At 48.1% G+C, this 19,340-nt stretch overlaps 1 protein-coding gene across 1 annotated transcript in view; it reads right to left on the bottom strand.

The window, feature by feature from the left end:
* LOC119432532 (sericin 1-like) overlaps nucleotides 1–19,340 on the bottom strand; it is an 860,508-nt gene that overhangs the window by 234,451 nt on the left and 606,717 nt on the right. The window contains exon 10 of the mRNA XM_049658282.1: nucleotides 13,264–13,337. Coding sequence (XP_049514239.1) covers nucleotides 13,264–13,337 — 74 coding nt within the window. The remainder of the gene's footprint in view (nucleotides 1–13,263; nucleotides 13,338–19,340) is intronic.

Below are 19,340 nucleotides of genomic sequence, written 5' to 3'. Positions count from 1 at the left end.
TAACGCGCTTCATTTTTTTAAGCGAAGCTTTATAGGCTCACAAGTAGCGGTGGTGGTGGTGTCATGCTAAAAAGTAGGCCGATCCTGGTGACAGTGCAGAAGAGGTCCAATCTCAATGGCACATACCCCTCTGGGCTCGGGGATCTGTAACGCGCTCTTGAACTGCCCTTGTCACACATGGGAGAAAAAGAAACAAAATCACCAGCCCTTCCCCTGGCGAGAAAATGGGGGTAAGCGAAGCGTGTCGTCCGATTCTAGCGTGAGGGCTTCAGAAGCGCAGGCGAAACGACAGTGAATAGCCGCGGACCCCGAATTGCGGGAGCGCGATGTTGAGGCCAAACGTCAGCGAAGAGCCGCCGACCCCGAGTAAAGGGCAAATGAAGCGGAACGCCTGCGACCGCGTCGTCTTGCCACAAGCTTCGCTTACCCTCCATTTTCTCGACAGGCGAAGTGCTCTGAATTTTTTAGCAGCGAAGCTGGTAAATATGGAGGAGAAATGTCCGAAGTCCGCAGAAAACTCCGCGCCGTTGCCTGGCAAGAAGCCCACAGCTGCGCACCACCTGGCCCAACCTCACCTAGCCGCGCATTAGCAGTAGCGATGACGTCACCTAGCGTTGCCTAGTAACCGCCAGCGATGGTGCGCGCTCGGTTCGCCCGACTAGCCCGACACAGACACGGCTCCGCCGAGCCCAACTGCACGCTACTGCGCCTGCGCCGTGACGTCATCCCGGCGTGTCATTTGCTTCGCGCCGCCCGAACACTGTGCATAGCTTTCGCCCCACTTCCCCTATGTGTGCTCGGACTACAAATGCTTCGCGATGCATTCCCCGATGACACGGACCACGAGGAAATGCTTATACACTTCGTGTAACTTAGAATCACTTGGCATTACTGGCGCATTGAGGCCATATGTTCCATTGCCTTTGCCATACTCGATTGTGTCACGGGCACCTCTGAAAGTGATGCCTGTTCAATTAACTTTGGTGCCACGGGGGACATCGCAGTTCTCGATACTATCGGACACAGAAGTCAGCAGTGACAAAGCGAGCGCTGACGTAGCGCGTGGTTTGGACAGCTGGAAGGAGGTTCAACTTCCTTGAAGCTACCACAAAGGGAAAGCAGGACAAAGTAGTCAATGCCCGGTGTCAAATCCGAATTACGCGCAAAGTGATAACAAAGCTAGGCAGGAATGGGCTTCCTCAGTAGTTCAACTTCCTTGAAGCTACCACAAAGGGAAAGCAGGACAAAGTAGTCAATGCCCGATGTCAAATCCGAATTACGCGCAAAGTGATAACAAAGCTAGGCAGGAATGGGCTTCCTCAGTAGTTCAACTTCCTTGAAGCTACCACAAAGGGAAAGCAGGACAAAGTAGTCAATGCCCGGTGTCGAATCCGAATTACGCGCAAAGTGATAACAAAGCTAGGCGGGAATGGGCTTCCTCAGTAGTTCAACTTCCTTGAAGCTACCACAAAGGGAAAGCAGGACAAAGTAGTCAATGCCCGGTGTCAAATCCGAATTACGCGCAAAGTGATAACAAAGCTAGGCAGGAATGGGCTTCCTCAGTAGGAGAGAGTGAAAAGGTGATAAGCGCCGGCGACTCGTATCTGGCTTTGGATCTGAATGTGGAGAGGGTGAAAGGCGACAAAAGAGTGGCCGTACTGCCGTTTCCACGACATGCATAATAGGGTTCTGACATGGAGTGAGCTAGAGGAATGCTCGCGGAGAATGCACAGGGATGCAACCTTGTAGCACTAGCGTGCGGCCTAATTGACGTGCTGAACTGGAAAGGGGCTGGACTAGCCCAGCGTTTGGCGAATGTTGTAGATGCCTTGCGCAAGATGTCCCCTCGGGTGCAGATTCGAGTGTGCAAGGTGCAGCAGGTACCTTTACGTGATACTAACGTACAAAGAGTGGTCGCGGACGCTAATGAGGGTATATGGCGAGTGAGCCGAGAGAGGAAGTGAGAAAGTATGGTGGTTTTCAACGAGATTCAATCAACTTCAATTAGAGGCTTGGACGAGTAGTGGTCTGGCGACTTACTGGTCGCGCACTTCCTTTTATTTTGTAGGGCCCACGGGCGCTCAGCAGACCACGGTAAGTCCCAAGGAAGAAGGCTGCATAGGTCGAGACTAGCATTGCCGTCGATAATAGAAAAAGGAGGAAAAGAAGAAAGAGCTCGCCGTGCAAAAGGCTACTGAAACATGCAGGGCGGCAGAAGAAAGGAAAAGTGGTTAGAGATTGTGGAGCAGTTAAATAGACAACCAGTAGGTGTATGGGGTTAGTGAAGCGTGCCTTAGAGACCTAGAAGAGCCAACAATAATTGAGAATTATGTTTTGGAAGGGTGCAACAGAATTAAATCAGAAACAAAGGGACGGGACAGTTGGAATCCTCATACATCAGTGAATCAAATGGTAAAGGTCTCATCTAAAGTGCCAAGAGCATCTTTTGTTATCAGGAACAGTGAGCGGAAAAATTACTTAGCTGGACGTAACGTACTCATGGTCGGGAAACATTTGCGAGCAGAAGAATCAAGTGTTTATAGAATGCCAAATTTGTATATTAAGGGCTTCGGGTATGATGCTGAAATTACTCTTAGCTGACATGAATGCCCACATACAGGATCTAGACGGTTACACCGACAACAGCGCAAGGGTAATGCTAGGTCAATGTGAGCAACGCAACCTCGTTATCGTGAATACGGGGCCTTAGTGTGATGGCCATTTCTCACGGGAAGTCAGAAGTAGGCAATCGACCATTGGTTACTGTCTGATGATAGAAGGAAGCTATAAGCTGAGAGAAATGGTCATTGACGAGGACGCGCATAGGGAGTCACCATAAACACATCATTTTGAAAATGTGATATGTAGTTGTGAGAGCAGGGAGCGAGGAATCGCGAGTCCAAATTTGAATGCTGAAGAAATAACAAATGTAGTCACACGAGTTGAGAAAGAACTTCGCAAATGGCGAATCAAAGAGTGGGAAAATAGTGAGCTTCTAAGTGCAATGACGAGGGAAATGAGGAAAGCGAAGCAACCGGTTTATTGGAAAGGAAAAAGGAAACCGAAAAGCTGGTGGAACAGGGAGATACGAGAAGCGTTCGACGAACGACAGAAAATATCACGAGAGCATAGGCAGGTAAAAAATGCGTAGTTGCGGCAGCATGAAGACAGAAAATGGGAAATATACCGGGAGAAAAAGTGATTAAAATAATGGTTCAAGCAATGATTGAAGGTGAAAGTGAAGGTTGGTTGTCAGAAATACGAGAGAAAAAGAAGGCCGCACCTAGAATATTTTGGAAGCACACACACTTATTAGGCAGGAAGTCTGGAACACTGCGACAACACATCCTAAACCAAGATGGAAACAAACTGGAAGGGGACGCGGCAACAAATGACAACCGAAAAAGAACAGCCGAATCTATTCCAGGACAATGATGAAGTGGTTTTAGAGAGAGAAAAAAAGAGCATGAACGAGTACCAGATGGGAAAGACGCTGGTGCTGAGAAGTTTACACTGGAAGAAAGCGGAAGAGAAAGTCGGTAGATGTTCTGCGATCTCCACACGGCTCTGACCTTAGAGTGTACTAGAATACGGTCGAGTGGGACGAGCGGCTGGGGCGGCGTATGCATTGCAGTGAGGCGCTCGACGTCGAAAAAATACTGTGGTGGCACTGCGACCGAAGTGTACTGGCACCAGGCAGGTCGCGCCGTTGGAAACTGCTGGCGATACTGCTCGGCAGGGTCATTCGTACTACTTCGCGCGCTGGTATATAGGTTCAGACTGCTCAAATGGTGTTCATGATTGCGTACCCCATGTGTTTAGGTCTTAAGAGTAAATGCCTTTCTTCCTCTTTAATTCTTTAATTCCGCTCGGTGATTGTGCGTGCATTGCGGCCGATGTGTCGGCTTTCATTCTGCAATGTTATTGTACGATTCCCTTTGGAGAACAAATATTTTTCTGGTTCTTCAAGCAGCATGTATTTCTCGTGTGTTTTGTTGTGTATAGTTTTCCATCAGTAGGTCTTGCGAAACGCAGACGAAGAAACGCATGTAACGTTACTGCTTGCCGCTTCAAACAAGTAAAGCCTATCTGCCCTCGTTATAGATAAAAAAGGAAGCATCGTTATAAATACAAAACGAATAAACTGCAGCGCAACATTCCATTCAAGTTTCTGCCTTCCTCGCGTAACAGATTGCGGAGTAATTGGTACGGGGTCATTTATTGCAGTCGGACCTCGAGCACCGAAAACGGTTTTAGTTAGTCATACTATATGCTAATCTTTGGCTGTGAGCTGTGCGTGGAATTTTTTCCTAGTCGATACTTCAAAAAAGAAAAGAAAGCCTGCGCGGTAGCGTACTTAGTGGTTATATAGTGGGTACGGCATTGCGCTGTTAAATTGGAGCTCGCGGGTTCAATCCAGGTCGCGGAATTCGATGGGAACGAAATGGAAAAAGGCTCTTGTACTTCTTATTAGGTGTACGTTAAAAAACCCCAGCTGGTGAAAACCAAACCGGGTGCCTCATAATCATATTGTGATTTTGCCACGTAAAGCCGAAGAATTTGTTTAAATTAAAAAGAAAAAAAGCAGGTGGCTGCGTTCTCCGGCTTTTTTCTAGGGGTGTAAACAAATTGAATTATTTTCGAGCCTGATTTCCGAGAAAAACATGTTACGCTTATCCTATATTTCATACATAAATGTAATGCCGTTCTCAAATGTATGACCGCTCTACTCAGCAGCTTGTGTATTATAATCAGCTGTTGTCAGTTGTTCGGTGCACTATCACAAGGACCATAATGAAACAATTAAAGGAACGGTATGTCTCACATGCACTTAGAGATATGTGCAGATCTGTTGCGTTCGTTGAAGATAGGTGTGGTACCACATGGGGCACCCAGTTTTAATGGGTTGCAAACATGGTCAGACTGTCAAAAAGGTTTTCCTTGTCTGAATCAAGTTAGAAGATTTACAGGCTGTATCAAAACGGGGTGTTTATATTGAATGACAGCTAGGAACTTGTTAAGCATGACTTAACACCTGTGCGTTAATTCTCTCAAGAACTGCGCCTCTGCGCAACAGCCACGACTCTCCGGCAGCACAATCTTCCGGAAAAACAGTCCTCACTTGCGTCGGTCACTCACCTTTGAGACTTCAATAGTGCTCTTATGGGTTACATTCGAACGGAAACAACTATGCGGCGTCGAACAATATATCAATAACGCTTGCATATATATATATATATATATATATATATATATATATATATATATAGAGAGAGAGAGAGAGAGAGAGAGAGAATTCTTTCTGTGTATGAGAGTTGTATGTACAGTATTCACTAATAAGTGTGTGTTACTGCAAACACGTAGGGCTTATTCCGGTCAGCAGTTCTCACTTGTTCAATTAGTTTATTTTGAATACTTGTTATTTTCCCCTTTCATTTATATCGTGAATATATATGGCTATGTACGCTTTCATTTAATTACCTAGAAATACATTGGTCATTCTTCGCGCCACGGAGTTAATAAACCTGGTTTATTGCACTCTAATTGTTTTCTTCGATCATTGTTCCTGATCAATATCCACCATTAAGGAGCGCGCGTAAAATGTCACCGTATCAATAATAAAATTTTCCTACGTATCTTCATGTGGCAGTGATACCAGTTACTTTTAGAAGACGGGGATAAAAACAGCAGTTCACCTGTCTAAAACAACATTTGGTACCGGCCGTCAAGAGTGATGAGCGAACCCAAGCAACTGAAACAAAAAGATTAGTTCACAGCATATCCACGGGGTGAATGATGATGAGTGGGCGAAGCTCCGGAGGGAATCATCGGATCTCCCGCTTAAGGGGACGCTAGCACAAACGCGTTAGAAACGTGCAGTACTCTCTAGTAAGGGGGAGCGGTCACAGCGTCTTACGCAGCCATTTACACATGCCGGAACGTGCACCGCGTTTGCCGACGCCATCACATGACTGCTGAGAGAGTATACCCCCCGTATTCATAAACGCTCCTCGACTTGAACTTGACTTGCCACCGCTTTGGGCCGCGCGTTCGAAACGCGTTGAAGGTAAGGCGGAGAGGCCACAGCGTCTTACACCAGCTTCTTACACGGGCCGTAACGCGCTAGCACAAACGCGTTAGAAACGCGCTAGAAACGCGGCCTTTCGTTAATGTTGGTTGTTGGTTATTTATTGCCATCGTGGTGCGTGTGTCCATGTCCGCTTCGTGGCGTAGTGGGCTAACGCCGCGCGCTCGGAAGCGAGGGGTCCCTGGTTCAATTCCGCGCTACGGACACAACTTCAGAATTTTTTTTTCTCATTTTTCTCAGACTGGTTACACACTACTACTACGACGACGACGACGGGGACGAACGGGTGCCGCTATAAGGAGCTTCGCCCCTAAAAAAAAGAAATGTACTACACAGACGTTCTGCGAGAAAAACTGGCGTCCGCGTAGCGAACGCGCGCTCGCTAGCAGACGACGTGCTTGACAACGACAGCAAAATTGAAGACGTCGCGTTGTACAATCCATGCCTCAAATATATATGTTTGGCAAGATAATGTAAACGTAAATTTGCAGTTGAAATAAAGCACTACTTCAACAGCGTACTATGCGCAATTCGGCCTCGGCGACCGCAGCAAAAGTACGTAGAATATGCCGCGGAGCTCGTCTCCGCCCCAATCCCGTTTGCTCGCAGCGCCCTCGCACAATTTTCTCACACGCGGCGCCTCAGCGGGAGAGCACCATTCGGCCCACTCGACCATTGTCTAGTACACCCAACTTTGTATGCGCTGTGCTTTCGGCGCTCAGTTTCCGTTGAAGCGATAGACCGCACGAACCTGCGCTAGCTGCGGCGGCCGCGCGTGCTCAAGGCAGCGTTTTGACAGTGGTCTGCAGGTCATCGAGTGTGATCTATTCATGTTTGCTTGCGCGAGCTGACATCACGCTTGTTAATTTAGTTAGTAAGCGAACGTGTCCAAATTTATGCAGCCGATAAAACTACTATCCCTACTTCGCATAGCTCTCTACAAATTTGCGATCGCAATTGATGCTTTGCCTTGCGGCCGAAACTGGGGAATTTTTTTGTTCTTACTCAATGTAGTGAAATATCCAAAGAAGAAAGGAGACCGCTACGTGTGACTTTTTTAGACATTACCGGAGAGTACGACAACGTAGACCGCAGAATTTTGTGGGATATTCTGGAAGGGGAAGGTATAGGCAACGACTGTATACAGCTATTGAGGGAGATTTACCGAGAAAATACCGTTTCGTTGAATGGGAAGGAATGAGGAGCGAGTATAAAGGCGATATCAACAATGGACTGAGACAGGGGTGCCCTTTATTCGCGCTGCTGTTTATGATGTATATGGTAAGGATGGAAAGGGCGCTAGACGGAATCAAAATCGGGCTTAACCTCTCATACCAACAAGCCGGCACAATAGTTGAGCAGCAGCTTCGACTTTTTTTTTTTTTTTTTATGAGAAGTACATTGTGTTGCTTGCTCACAAGCAAAGTGATATGCAATGTCTGGCTGATATCTGTGCCGAACAATGTCCCAATTTAGGATGAAAATTAAGCGTTAGAAAATCTGGTTTTATGGTATTCAATTAAAACAGTGAAGAGTGTTGTGTACCGAATTGGCCGGGCGCATTCTTTGTTTACCATCGAGGGAAGCCCTTTAATCAGCATCGCTCAGACCGCGACGGCGCCCGACACCGACGTTGATGTGCTAACAAGCGCCCCAAATCGGCAGTGCGCATCGTTTGCGTGTTTCAATAATGTCAAGCGCAAAGCCAGAGTCTGAGACAATCGCATGGGTGCAGGTAATTGAAAAGAAACCTAAGAGGAAAAAAAAAACGAAATCAGGAAAGAAATAACTCAAAGGAAGTTCCTTGGTTTTCGAAGCAAGATGAGGATGCCTCAGAAAGCGTACTTATAAAGCGAGGTACACCAAGGAAGAAGAAGCGTGTGCTTGCTGTGGTAAAGCTATGGAAACGGTAGAACATGTTTTATTATAATGTGAAGATATCGACCAAGCTGTCGGTTTAGGCTCCGGTGGCCTCCTTCAAGCCCTTTGGTTCAGGGATAGGAGGTAGAAAGTAACCATGCCCGCAATTGAGATTAGTAAGAGGTCATTAGAGGTTTGTTGGCTGAAAACTAGGGAGACCACAAACAACGAAGGCATACACATAAAATTTTTCCAGTAGTGCTGCATAAAGGTTGATGCTGGGAATTCTTTGGGTGTGTGTGTGTTTTTTTTTTCTCACAAAGATAGGTAGGTCATTACGCAAAATAAGAACAAAAACTTGGTGGAAAAACCGGCCAATCCGTTTCAATGGGGCCGCTCATACCAAACATTCATGCAGCCACAGATACTCAGTTAGAACGCAGGCGAAAGCTTTCGCGGACAAGGAACACGCCGATAACACAGGCTTCGGAGGGAGTGATTTGGCGTGGCAGCGATGCCCTCTCCCCTCACGCAACACTTGGCGCGCTATTGCTGCAGAAGGTGTTTTATGGCGAAGCATTCTATGTCTAACTGATTCGCCCGCGAGCGCCGAAAACGCACTGCAGGAAAGCCGACTTACACAATGGAACTATCTTGGCATCGGCGCACACAATAGAACAACGGCTGCACATCTGCCCAAACAATAGAACAAGAGCGCATGACATACGTATCGTAGAACATTACAGTTTACATTCGCAGTTGTACCGATAAGGACAATGAAGTGCAACACCACGCTACCCAGACGAACTGTAAATATCTGCACTGCATTACCCGCGTCACGCAATGCATTCCCAGCCGTCACCATGGGTAGGGCACGGGTGCAGCGCACGGCAGAAGAGGCTGCTGTATGCAAACGTAAGCGCGATCGTGCCCGTAAGGCCGATCCCGTGTATCGGCGACGGCAGACCCTCTGACCGTCTACCACAGCTATCATAAGGCAATGCTGCGCAAGTGTGGTGTCGTGCGTGAAAGTTAGAGTGTGTGCGTGTAATGAACGGATACATGATCTAAAATAAAGGTTATGCAACTTAACGAAATGTGTCTTCATTCAACTCCAATGTTCAAGAAATACAATCCTAAACAAGCAATAAAATCCCATATGCATCGTGTCAGGTCGCTCAGCATCTCTTGGGTTCTTTGAGTGGTCCTTGGCTTTGGACTTCGAAGTTTGCATGGGAGAAAGCTTCGCGTTCAACCATCTTTCTGTAAGAAAGGAGCTTTGATTATTTCGCCCGCTTTTCGCTGCCGAGGCGCTGCTCGTCAAGTGGCGTCGCAACCAATGGGAATTTAGGCGCCGTTTCACTGGTATAGACGTCGGATGCCGGCTTTTTCTGTAAATGAGCCATTTGACGCTTTCGCATAAATATATTTCTACGTTCCATGTAAATAAATGGGAGCTCTCCTGCGTAAATGACCTGTTAATGGCAGTGCCGCTAATGGCAGTTAATGGGCGTTCCCGTTAATGGCACTGCCGTTCTGCCATTGCACGAGTCATAACTTCGATCCCGCGCACTAGTCATTAGTGCAAGCATTAGTGCAAGCATTCCGTGTCGTCTCCAAGTTGCTTCCATGCAAAGATTTCTCGAAAAGTTGGGCTCACCTCCCATAGTTTTCCAAACTGGCTGATGCTTCCTCCATGCCAGCACGGCTCGTACTGGGCACCACCTCATCGCCACCACTGCTGGACACAGGAGTCCAGTAACCGGTGCTTCCGTTTTCGGCGATGTCTGTATACCCTGTAATCATTCGTGTTGATTCGCTACTGGGGGACACGTACCCTCTTGGCATTTTTTACAATAATGTTAAATGGTTTATAGTATCAAATGCCCTTGAAAAAAATATTCTTTTGGATACGTTTGTGAGAATATATGGTACGCAGGAGGGGGAAACAAACATATAAAGGTAGTGAGCCGTGTGATCGTGAAGAGGACACCGACTCTTGGCCAATACCCGTGAATGGTTATGTACTTTAAGGTTATTATCATCATCATGATCATGATCATCATCATCATCATCGATTTGTGAGCGTCGACAATGGTGGCTCGAGAGAGCGTGGCCCGTGGCGTGAGCAGTGCGCGACGTTCGGCATTCAACGGCAGAGATTCCTCGCTGGGCGTCCGGCCCATAGGAGCTACCGCCGCCGGCGTCACTGCGCCTGCACCCGAATCAACGCTGCCGCCAGATGAGAGGCCACGTCGTCCGGTTCTTCCGCTGGGCAACTGGTCCAGGAGGGCTGGCGGTCCTGAGCCTGGCTGAACGGGTGTTCCGGTGAGCGGCCACTGAGCTACCTCGCCAGCTGAGGACGTGACCCGGTGGGCTGCTGCTGTGTGCTTCCGAGCACAAACCCCGCCGTCGGGAAACTGGGCATGCGTAGGCTCCGGTTCATCGACTGTGATGCATGGCCACCTGATCTCCACGCGACCAAACAACGCCTGCTGCCCGACGTCTCTGACATGGCGACACCTGAATCCGCATGAACTGTAGGCAGATTACGCTTGAATAATCTATATATAGCTGCATGTCTTCTAGAATGTATTTTGGCGAACGGTCGCGTGTGTGTGCCGTTTGTATTAGTGTGTCCAATACAAGTCTGATGTGTGTTTTTGCTTCTGCGTGCTTTTCTCTCTTTCTGGAGTGGTCCTGTACCCAACACCATCACAACGGAAGCTGTATTCATTTTTATACGGTGACAAAGTGTTAATCGAAAAATTGATATCAGTTTAGAGAATATAGTTATCTCTAGTCCCTTTGAGAATGTTGGTAATATTGATATTGGCCACTAATCACCCAAATTATTTATCTCCCCTCTCTCGCGTACCAGGTGCTTTTATTTTAGCGGCAACAAACTTAAGGAATTGCCAGTAGCAGCCCAATTGTAGCCCCTGAGCTGTAATACTAGATGGGCCGGACATTAATTCAAAGAGAAATCAACAAATGCTCATTGAATAGTTAACACAATTGCCCTAATAAGCTTCTAAATAATTATCCCATAGCCCATCTATTGCAACTTACAAATTCTACAAATTCTAGCCGGTGAGTTCCCAAGGCGTATGCAGTTGTAATGAATTCTCAGGACTACACAAGTTTACAGATATAAAATGTCAAAGTGTCTGACGAAATACATTGGCGTTCCAATTACTTTTGTGCTTCAGGGAATAAAACAGCGTTTTTTTAAAAAAAGTAAGTGGGACAACAGTTCATTTTGCCGCAAGTTTGACGGCGCATATTTCGAAACCGGTAACGTCATCAGAATTCGCACCAAGTTAATAAGCCTCGCAACCTCAGTAGCTACATTTCGTAGGCTGCAATAGGTGCTGTAAAAAATTTAACTTAATTCGTAACATTTCTTTATTTGTCAATGCCGAATTTGATTTCTCGTGGAAGTTTTGTCCACCTAATCGATTGTGCTCCTTTAATCGAGCTCCTTTAATGGCGATTTTTAAAAAATTTGGGGCAGCTAAAATAAAGCACCCGCTATAACGGTTACTTTGGCACTGTTCATAGGTAGATGAATAGTACGCGCAACTAAGACAAGAATATACCACACGATCCATTTTAATGGAAACGGATATAAAAATGCGATTTACCCGATGCGACAGTGCTTCCTTTCCTATTCGTTCTTTCAGCACGGCGGAAAACAGCTGGACGAGCAGTCGCCGCAGCCGGTTTGCTAATTAAATAACGTTGGTTGAAAACTTTTTTTCGTTTTTGTTTTTAATGCTATCGTTGAAGTGATAGTAATGAAGTAGGGAGCCACAGGGGACAAAAACAATTCAAGCGGTTATTAAAAAGCCATGCGTTGTCGAGGCATTTGTTGACAAAATATTCTCTTTTTGTCGCTCCGATACCGAAGCCTTACGTACAAAGAGCGCCGATTAACGGTCCACGCGAAGCTTTCCGTCTGGCTTCGTTTTTATCGTTCAATGGGTCGACCGCCTGTGCGCGCCTCTAAATTCGCGAAGGTCATGTCTCGGCGACCTAATGTCGCGCGTTTGTATCGCAAGCGACATCGCATTGGATGTCGCACGAGGTCATTACAACGAGCTGCTATTCGTCATGACAGCGTCGAAAATAACGTGGGCGGGGCTTTCAGCGATCATCGTGCGTGCAGTTTTGTTATCGAAGCGACAAAAGGGAATTTTTGACGATGAAAACCTCAACAATGGGAGACAGTCACGCCGAGACTGACCCAGATTGTTGTTTCATCTTTTTTTTAAACTCCTTGCACGGGCTTTCGCTTGCTAAAATATGCAAATTATTTCTACTTATAAAAGCAAATACCATTTTCTAGTTAGGTGAAATAGAGCAAAGGGAGGCGTACAGTTTCGAGCGTCTCTTAATATACCTTAAATACGGAATTGAAATTTCGATATCAAACTGCTTTAAAAAATGTGAGAGGACAATTTATTGGTTTTAACAGTCCAAAATGACACTTGTGCTGTATTTTCCGTCTTGTTGGGGATCCACAACTCGAGAATGCAACGGCGCCCAAAGAGAAGAGAACAAATCACACCCTCAACGTCACAGACGCATATCCTGTCCTATGTCATCTTCGTCCGCGTTGGTTCAGCGCCATTTAATTCTTTAATTACGACTTTCTTGCAGTCTTTTTTTCCCGTGAAGTCTGAAATTATGACAAGAAGAGTAGAAAAGTTGACATTATGATGTAGTTACCCTTTTCAACAAGCAGCCCAAGAGAACAGCATTGCAACCAATGGCACAAAATTTTGAGAGCCCTGACTACTTATTTCGTTCATAACGACGGGGACGCGAACCCTTGTACGGAAAACGTGGCCTAATTTTTTTCGCTGTCGCTAACCGTTTTCACATAGCAAGAGACGTTTTCTGGCGCATTTCCCCTTCTAGCTCTTCTTGCCACGCAATATATGAATGTACACATTGCTGTCTTACTACACTTAAATGTGCAACAGGGGTAGAAAGTGCTCCCGGATAATTCACGTACTGCCACCGGAGCTAGTGTTGAATCTTACACGTGCGAGCAACTGCATCGCCGCATCAAATTATCTGTCAGATAATCTCACTCGTGCGCCAAACAGCATGCGACTACTGTTGAATCCTATGAATAAAAAAGCAGGCAGAACGCAGACTTACAGAATCATGCACCTGTAAGCCTGCGGCAACGCTGTTTGAATCTATCGCATCAGATAGGAGACATTAAAGCGTCTTCAATTGCATCCAAAGGGAGATGTATTTGCGCCGCATACAATAGCGACCAAAAACTTTCCCACACCTACCGTAGGTGGTGGATGTGACTTCGGCCGAGTAGTACTGCGTGTTTCGTTGGCCATCCCAGGTGCCATTGGGAATTCTACAATACAAGAGAGAGATTCAGACGAAGATGTAGGATTGAAGCGTAACAGCTGTAGAACACGGAATAATCGCTGAAGCCACGTTAACACAAAGTAATTTGCATTTGCTATATATATTCATTGATACCTGTCCATGTATGATTTATAAACTAGATTCCTTTTAGGAGTGCGCATGATGATGAACGGGCCCTGCATGCAATACGTTTTGAATAGGGTTAGAAAACGGTCACGTTTTGTAGGCAATAGTGAAATTGTGCTTGTCTCGCACTTGTGTAAACGCAACAGGACTGGGCGTTTTATCGGATGAGCGGAGTCGCGAGCTTGAACGGCCTGCAAAGAGCTTAAACAGACAAAGAGAGCTTCTATTGCAGTAACCATGTGTATTTCACTTTAGTGCTGGTGTAAATTTTTGGCAGCAACACGATCACGCCTCTGCCGAGAATTTACACCAGCAGCGAAGTATAATAAACTTGGTCTCTGCAATGTTGGCTCCGTGTTTATGTGTCTGAACTCTATACCACAAGGTGGCTGCACCGTGCAGGCCGATCAGGTTTGCGCCTTCTCTCATCAGGTAAAACGCTCAGTTCCTTTGCATTTACCAGAATACTGGACACGCTCAAGCTCTCCAATGACGTCATGCACTGGATGAGCCAAATAATATCCCGCGGCATGCAGTCGACAGCCGGAAATCTCGCATTAAAGTTATCTCACTTCTGGGGCTTTTGAGGAACCCTGCAATACGCCTTTTGATGTTATATACCTGCGCGACACCCAGAGACGCCAGATCTTCAGCTATTGCTTATGGCGTTACGTTGCGTAGAATATGTTGCTCAGTGCTATGAAAGAATATCAGCGTTGTTTTCCTGCACAGCGTCACACTCACGTCTCTGCGCAAAAGTTGCGGACGATTGACTTAATAAGCACACCAATGACACTGTTACGGCTGTCAACCTCTGTGCGTCAAGAGATGAGCGAGCGGTTGAATCGCATCTCTAACGTGTCTTCACAGAAGTAGTGTAATGTTTATTGCACATTGATATATAATGTCTATTGGTGTTTTGTGGCTAAAGCGCCCTTAGGCGTTGATGCACCCACGCTGACGCCTGGTGGCCCGTCTCCTCCATCACGACTACCAACGTCGATGACCATGAGCAACCGTCGTGCATATGCAAGCTGCACTACGCTGCACACGCTAGCACAACGCGAAAGACGAAGCACGTAACTGACACACTAATACAACGCGCAAGACAAAGCACGTAACTGAATCGTCACCGAGTCAAATCAGCGCGTACAGCGCGTCGTAATTGCAGCCTCCGCGATCAACTTCAGAAACATTTTCAGAGCTAATTGCGGAGGCCACGCTCCGCTGTGCTGAGTACGGTGAACGCCACCTAGGTGGCGTTGGTAGTGCTTCTTGATGCCAGCGTCCCTTCGAATGCTGGCATCGAGGCGTCGTAGTGCTGAGACCACCGAAGCGTTCACTGTCGGTGCGCGTTGTTGAATCGCATCTCTAAAAGAATCTCGACACTAATAGGACGTAACCATCTGACACACATGTTCGTCGAAGGTTCCTCTCACTGCGAAACGAGTGCCGCATTGAGCAGACTGATGCGGCGCTTCATCCGCGTGGCGAAGGCGATGACGTATGTGTTGTGCCGCAAAGACTTGCTACATATTGCCATTGGGATGAGAAGAGCAAAAAGGGATAGGAAATTATATTTACAAAATATACACAGAGACACAACTGCAGGCAAGATGGCAGAACAAGAGCACGAGCGCTACTCTGATCGTCGTCTTCACCCTTCACCGTCTTTCTGGCGCATTCTTCCATGCTCGGCAGGGTGCGTGCTTCAGTGTTCGGGAATAGCTCGTAACGTAAAACCCCAGCCGTCGAAAGCGCCGTCTTGGGCCTTAAGAATGAGTAGGATCGTGCCCGGCAACATAAGGCTTAAGTAGGGAGACGTAAACGGCGGGCGCGGACATTGGCGGACGCGGTGGCGGACGCGGCAGGTGAAAGACTGTCCAATGAAGCGATCTCGTACGTAAAACCAATGATCTGGCGTAGGACCTTGTAAGGTCCGTAGTAGCGGGAAACAAGCTTTGACTACAAGCCAACGTGGCGGCAAGGCGTCCAGAGGAGGACCAAAGAACCCGGAGAGTAATTAACGGCTCTGTGATGGCTAACCTAGCGGGCCTTTCGGGGACTGCTGGGAGGTATAAAGACGATCCCTTGCAATCTGGCGAGCCGTTGCGGGCCCAGAAGCTGCATCGCGGGCGTAGTTTGTAACAGGGCACACAGGTGATGGTAAAAGAGTCTCATGTGAGCACATGTGATGGTAAAAGAGAGGGACGGCGGGGAAACAACAGATAAAAGGGGGAAAAGCCAGCGGTGTCATGGGGTGACGAGTTGTAGGCAAATGTCACATAAGGGAAGGTGCTATTCCAATCACGGTGGTTTGAGGAAACGTACATGGAGAGAATTGCGGTCAGCGTGCGGTTGAGGCACTCGTTAAGCCCATTCATTTGCGGATCTTAGGCAGTGGTTAACTCGTGAGTTATGGAACACGAACTGAGAATATCGTGGACGACTTTGGACAGAAATGAGCGACCGCGGTCGGTCAGCAGTTGTCGAGGAGCAGCGTGGTGAAGAATAACGTCCTAAAGGAGAAATTCTTCAACGTCAGTGGCACAGCTTGTCGGTAGTTCCCGCGTGATTGCTCATCGTGTCGCAGAGTCCGTATACTTACGGCAACATACATGTTCGTCGTCAAAGATCAACGCCGACGCGGTAGAACGGGACACCGGGAATGTCTATGGGCTGAAAAGGACCGGCTGGCGACAAGGATGGAGGCTTGTGACGCTGGCAGGACTCGCATGCAGCAACGTATCTGCCCACAGAGCGGTGGATGGCTGGCCAGAAGAACCAATGCCGAACGCGAGCATATGCGCAAATTGCTCTGAGATGCCCAGCGGTTGGGGCGTCCTGAAGCTATTCAAGAACAGTAGAACGGAGTGTTTAGGAAACAAACAGTAGAAGCTCTCGGCCACTGGGGCTGGTGTTGTGCCTGTATCAGATTCCGTCACGAAGCACGAATAACTGTAGGGACGGGGCAGAGTGATGAGAACGTAGACGGTGGATAATTGACCGCAAATTGGCATCTCTCAGCTGTTCGCTGCGTATGTCGGTTAAATCGGATATCGCGAAGACAAAGGCCTCCGCTGCCAAGTCGGGAGGATCCGCTGGATGACGGGATAGGCAGTCCGCATCCTGGTGCAGTCTGCTAGACATGCAAGTGACGTCAAAGCTGTATTCTTGCAGTATCAGTGCCCAGCGACCAAGTCGTCCAGTCGGATATTTGGGGAAAACAACCAGCAAAGCGCATGGTGGTCTGTGATGACCGAAAAGGTGCGGCCGAACAAGTATGGTCAAAACTTTTCGACATCCCAAACTAGTGCGTGGCACTCGCGCTCAGTGATCGAAAATTTGCACTCTGAAGAGGAAAGAAGGCGACTGGCATAGGCGATGACACGGTCTCGTCCTTGTTGCTGCTGGGCGAGAACAGCGCCGATGCCATGTCCACTGCCGTCGGTGCGAAGTTCAGTGGGGGCTGACGGGTCAAAATGGGCCGAGATGGGTGTTGACGTAAGTCGTGAGCGTGTAAAACGCACTGGCCTGTTCAGGACCCCAAGAAAAGGATGTTTCCTTCGTCAAGGGTTGCGTGAGTGGACGGGCAATGTCGGCGAAGTTCATGACAAATTGTGCAAAATAGGAGTACAAACCGACAAAGCTCCTTACGTCTTCAGTGTAACGGGCCATAGGGAAGTCTGACAACACGAATTTTTCCTGGGTCAGGTTGCACGCTTTCACGAAGGTGTCCAAGCACAGTGAATTCGCGGCGGCCAGAACGACATTTGGCAGAGTTCAGCTGAAGGCCTGCTTGCCTGAAAACTTCAACTGCCAACAAGCGACTAAGGTGGCTTTCAAATGTCGGTGAGAATACGATGACATCGTCAAGTTAACAGAGGCATGCTGACCATTTGTACCCACGAAGGAGGGAGTCCATCCTTTCAAATGTGGCTGGGCCATTACACAGTCAGAGATTAGCTTAAAGTGGTACCCACCATGGTTGCTCAGTGGCTATGGTGTTGGGCTGCTGAGCACGAGGTCTCGGGATCAAATCCTGGCCACGGCGGCGGCATTTCGAAGTAGTCGAAATGCGAAAACACCCGTGTACTTAAATTTAAGTGCACGTTAAAGAACCCCAGGTGGTCCAAATTTCCGGAGTCCACTACGGCATGCCTCATAATCAGATCGTGGTTTTGGCACGTAAAACTCCATAATTTATTATTATTTATTATTAGCTTAAACTGGTAAAGTCCATCGGGCGTAACAAACGCGGTCTTTTCACGCTCTTGCTCATCGATGGATATCTGCCAGTATCCTGACCTCAGGTCGATAGAAGAGAAGCAGGCAGAGCCATTTAGACAGGCGAGAGCATCATCGATCCGCGACAGAGGGCAGGCGTCCTTGCGCGTTACTTTAAGTGGCGGTAGTCTACGCAGAACCGCCAGCTGCCATCTTTCTTCTTGACTAGGACGATCGGTGATGCCCTGGAGAACGGCAAGTAGTACGCTTGTGGATCGGTCGGCAATACTTACTCGAGCGGTGCACATCCCTAGCACGGCAAACATTCCGCCTCTGCGTGGTGTGAGGATCTTCTTAAGACGGCGACGAAGCTCCAACTTCATCACTGATATCTGAGCCCCAGTATCCACTAGAGCAACAACATGTCTGTCATCCAGTTTAATGTATATCAGGTTCCGTCTGGTCTGTTCTGCAGTATGGTCAGAGGATTTGGTAGGCAAGTCGCCGATGCAGCGTCACCACAGGGAGCTGCATTGTCTAGTTTTCCCGAGGGAGTCGTTCAATCGGAGACGTAGGGGGGCGGAATTGGGGCGAGCAAGATGATTGGCGACGAGACCACGGCGAACGGGACTGGTGACCACGTGGGTATGGTGAACGACGATACGGTATGGAGGGAGCGTCGTCACCGGTGGTTTGGGGAGGCTCGCGGTAGGGCATAAATCGGCCATGATCCATGTCGGGGTGATGGTTAATTGTATCCATAAGGCATCTGATACCCATACCAACGGCTGTTAGAATGGCGGGCCTTGTGTCCAATACGACGACAGTTGAAGCAAATGGCACGGTCATCAGCAGTCCTCCACTCGGCTGGATTACGAGGACGGAACGGCGGCCTTTGACTTTGGGCGTGCGAAAGTGAATGACGGCGGTCGAACGGCTGATAAGGAGCTGGGGCGCATACAGAATCCAGGCCAGCATGGGAGAGCTCCTTATGAACGATAGCTTTGACTAGTGGCACAGGTACGGCCGCACATAGAAGGAGGAGACGAAGCATCAAGCTCACGTCGGATGATCTTCACGCGTTCTACGGTGAGCGGCTCCGACGACTCAGGTACGTATTCACATGAACACGTTGCTGCCGTGTTCGGAAGTCGAGCGAAATGATGGGGAATGCGTCGATTTTTGGCGGCCTCAAAGGGCTTGCACTCTTGGATGATGGCATCGACGTTGTCGCAGTCTTTGCAGATTAGCAGATTGAAGGCATTGTCTGCTATGCCCTTTAACATGTGGCCTATTTCTCAGACTCCCTAACGCCGTCGTCGGCTTTGCGGCAAAGGGGAAGCACCTCTTGTATATAAGTCAGGTTGCACTGTCGCTGTCTGCGCACCAGATGCCAGCTCCTTCTTTGCTGCTGCCTCTCTACCTGCTAGATTTGCCGGACAGGCAGCGCATCGTTTCCTTGCATGCATCCCAGCTCCCAATTTCGTCTTCGTTATTCTCAAACCAAACCTTCGCTGTTCCTTTTTAGGTAAAATCATATTTGCCAACATGATCGTCTCATAAAAGTGATTGTTCTTACTTCCACGCTCGTACAGCGGTAGCCAGTGTTCGATGTCGACGTTGTCAGTCCCGCAGA

The sequence above is a fragment of the Dermacentor silvarum genome, chromosome 11 (assembly GCF_013339745.2).
Source record: "Dermacentor silvarum isolate Dsil-2018 chromosome 11, BIME_Dsil_1.4, whole genome shotgun sequence".
Taxonomy (NCBI): Eukaryota; Metazoa; Arthropoda; class Arachnida; order Ixodida; family Ixodidae; genus Dermacentor; species Dermacentor silvarum.
Note: the sequence above shows the minus strand (reverse complement) of the source record. Positions and strands in the feature narration are given on the sequence as shown.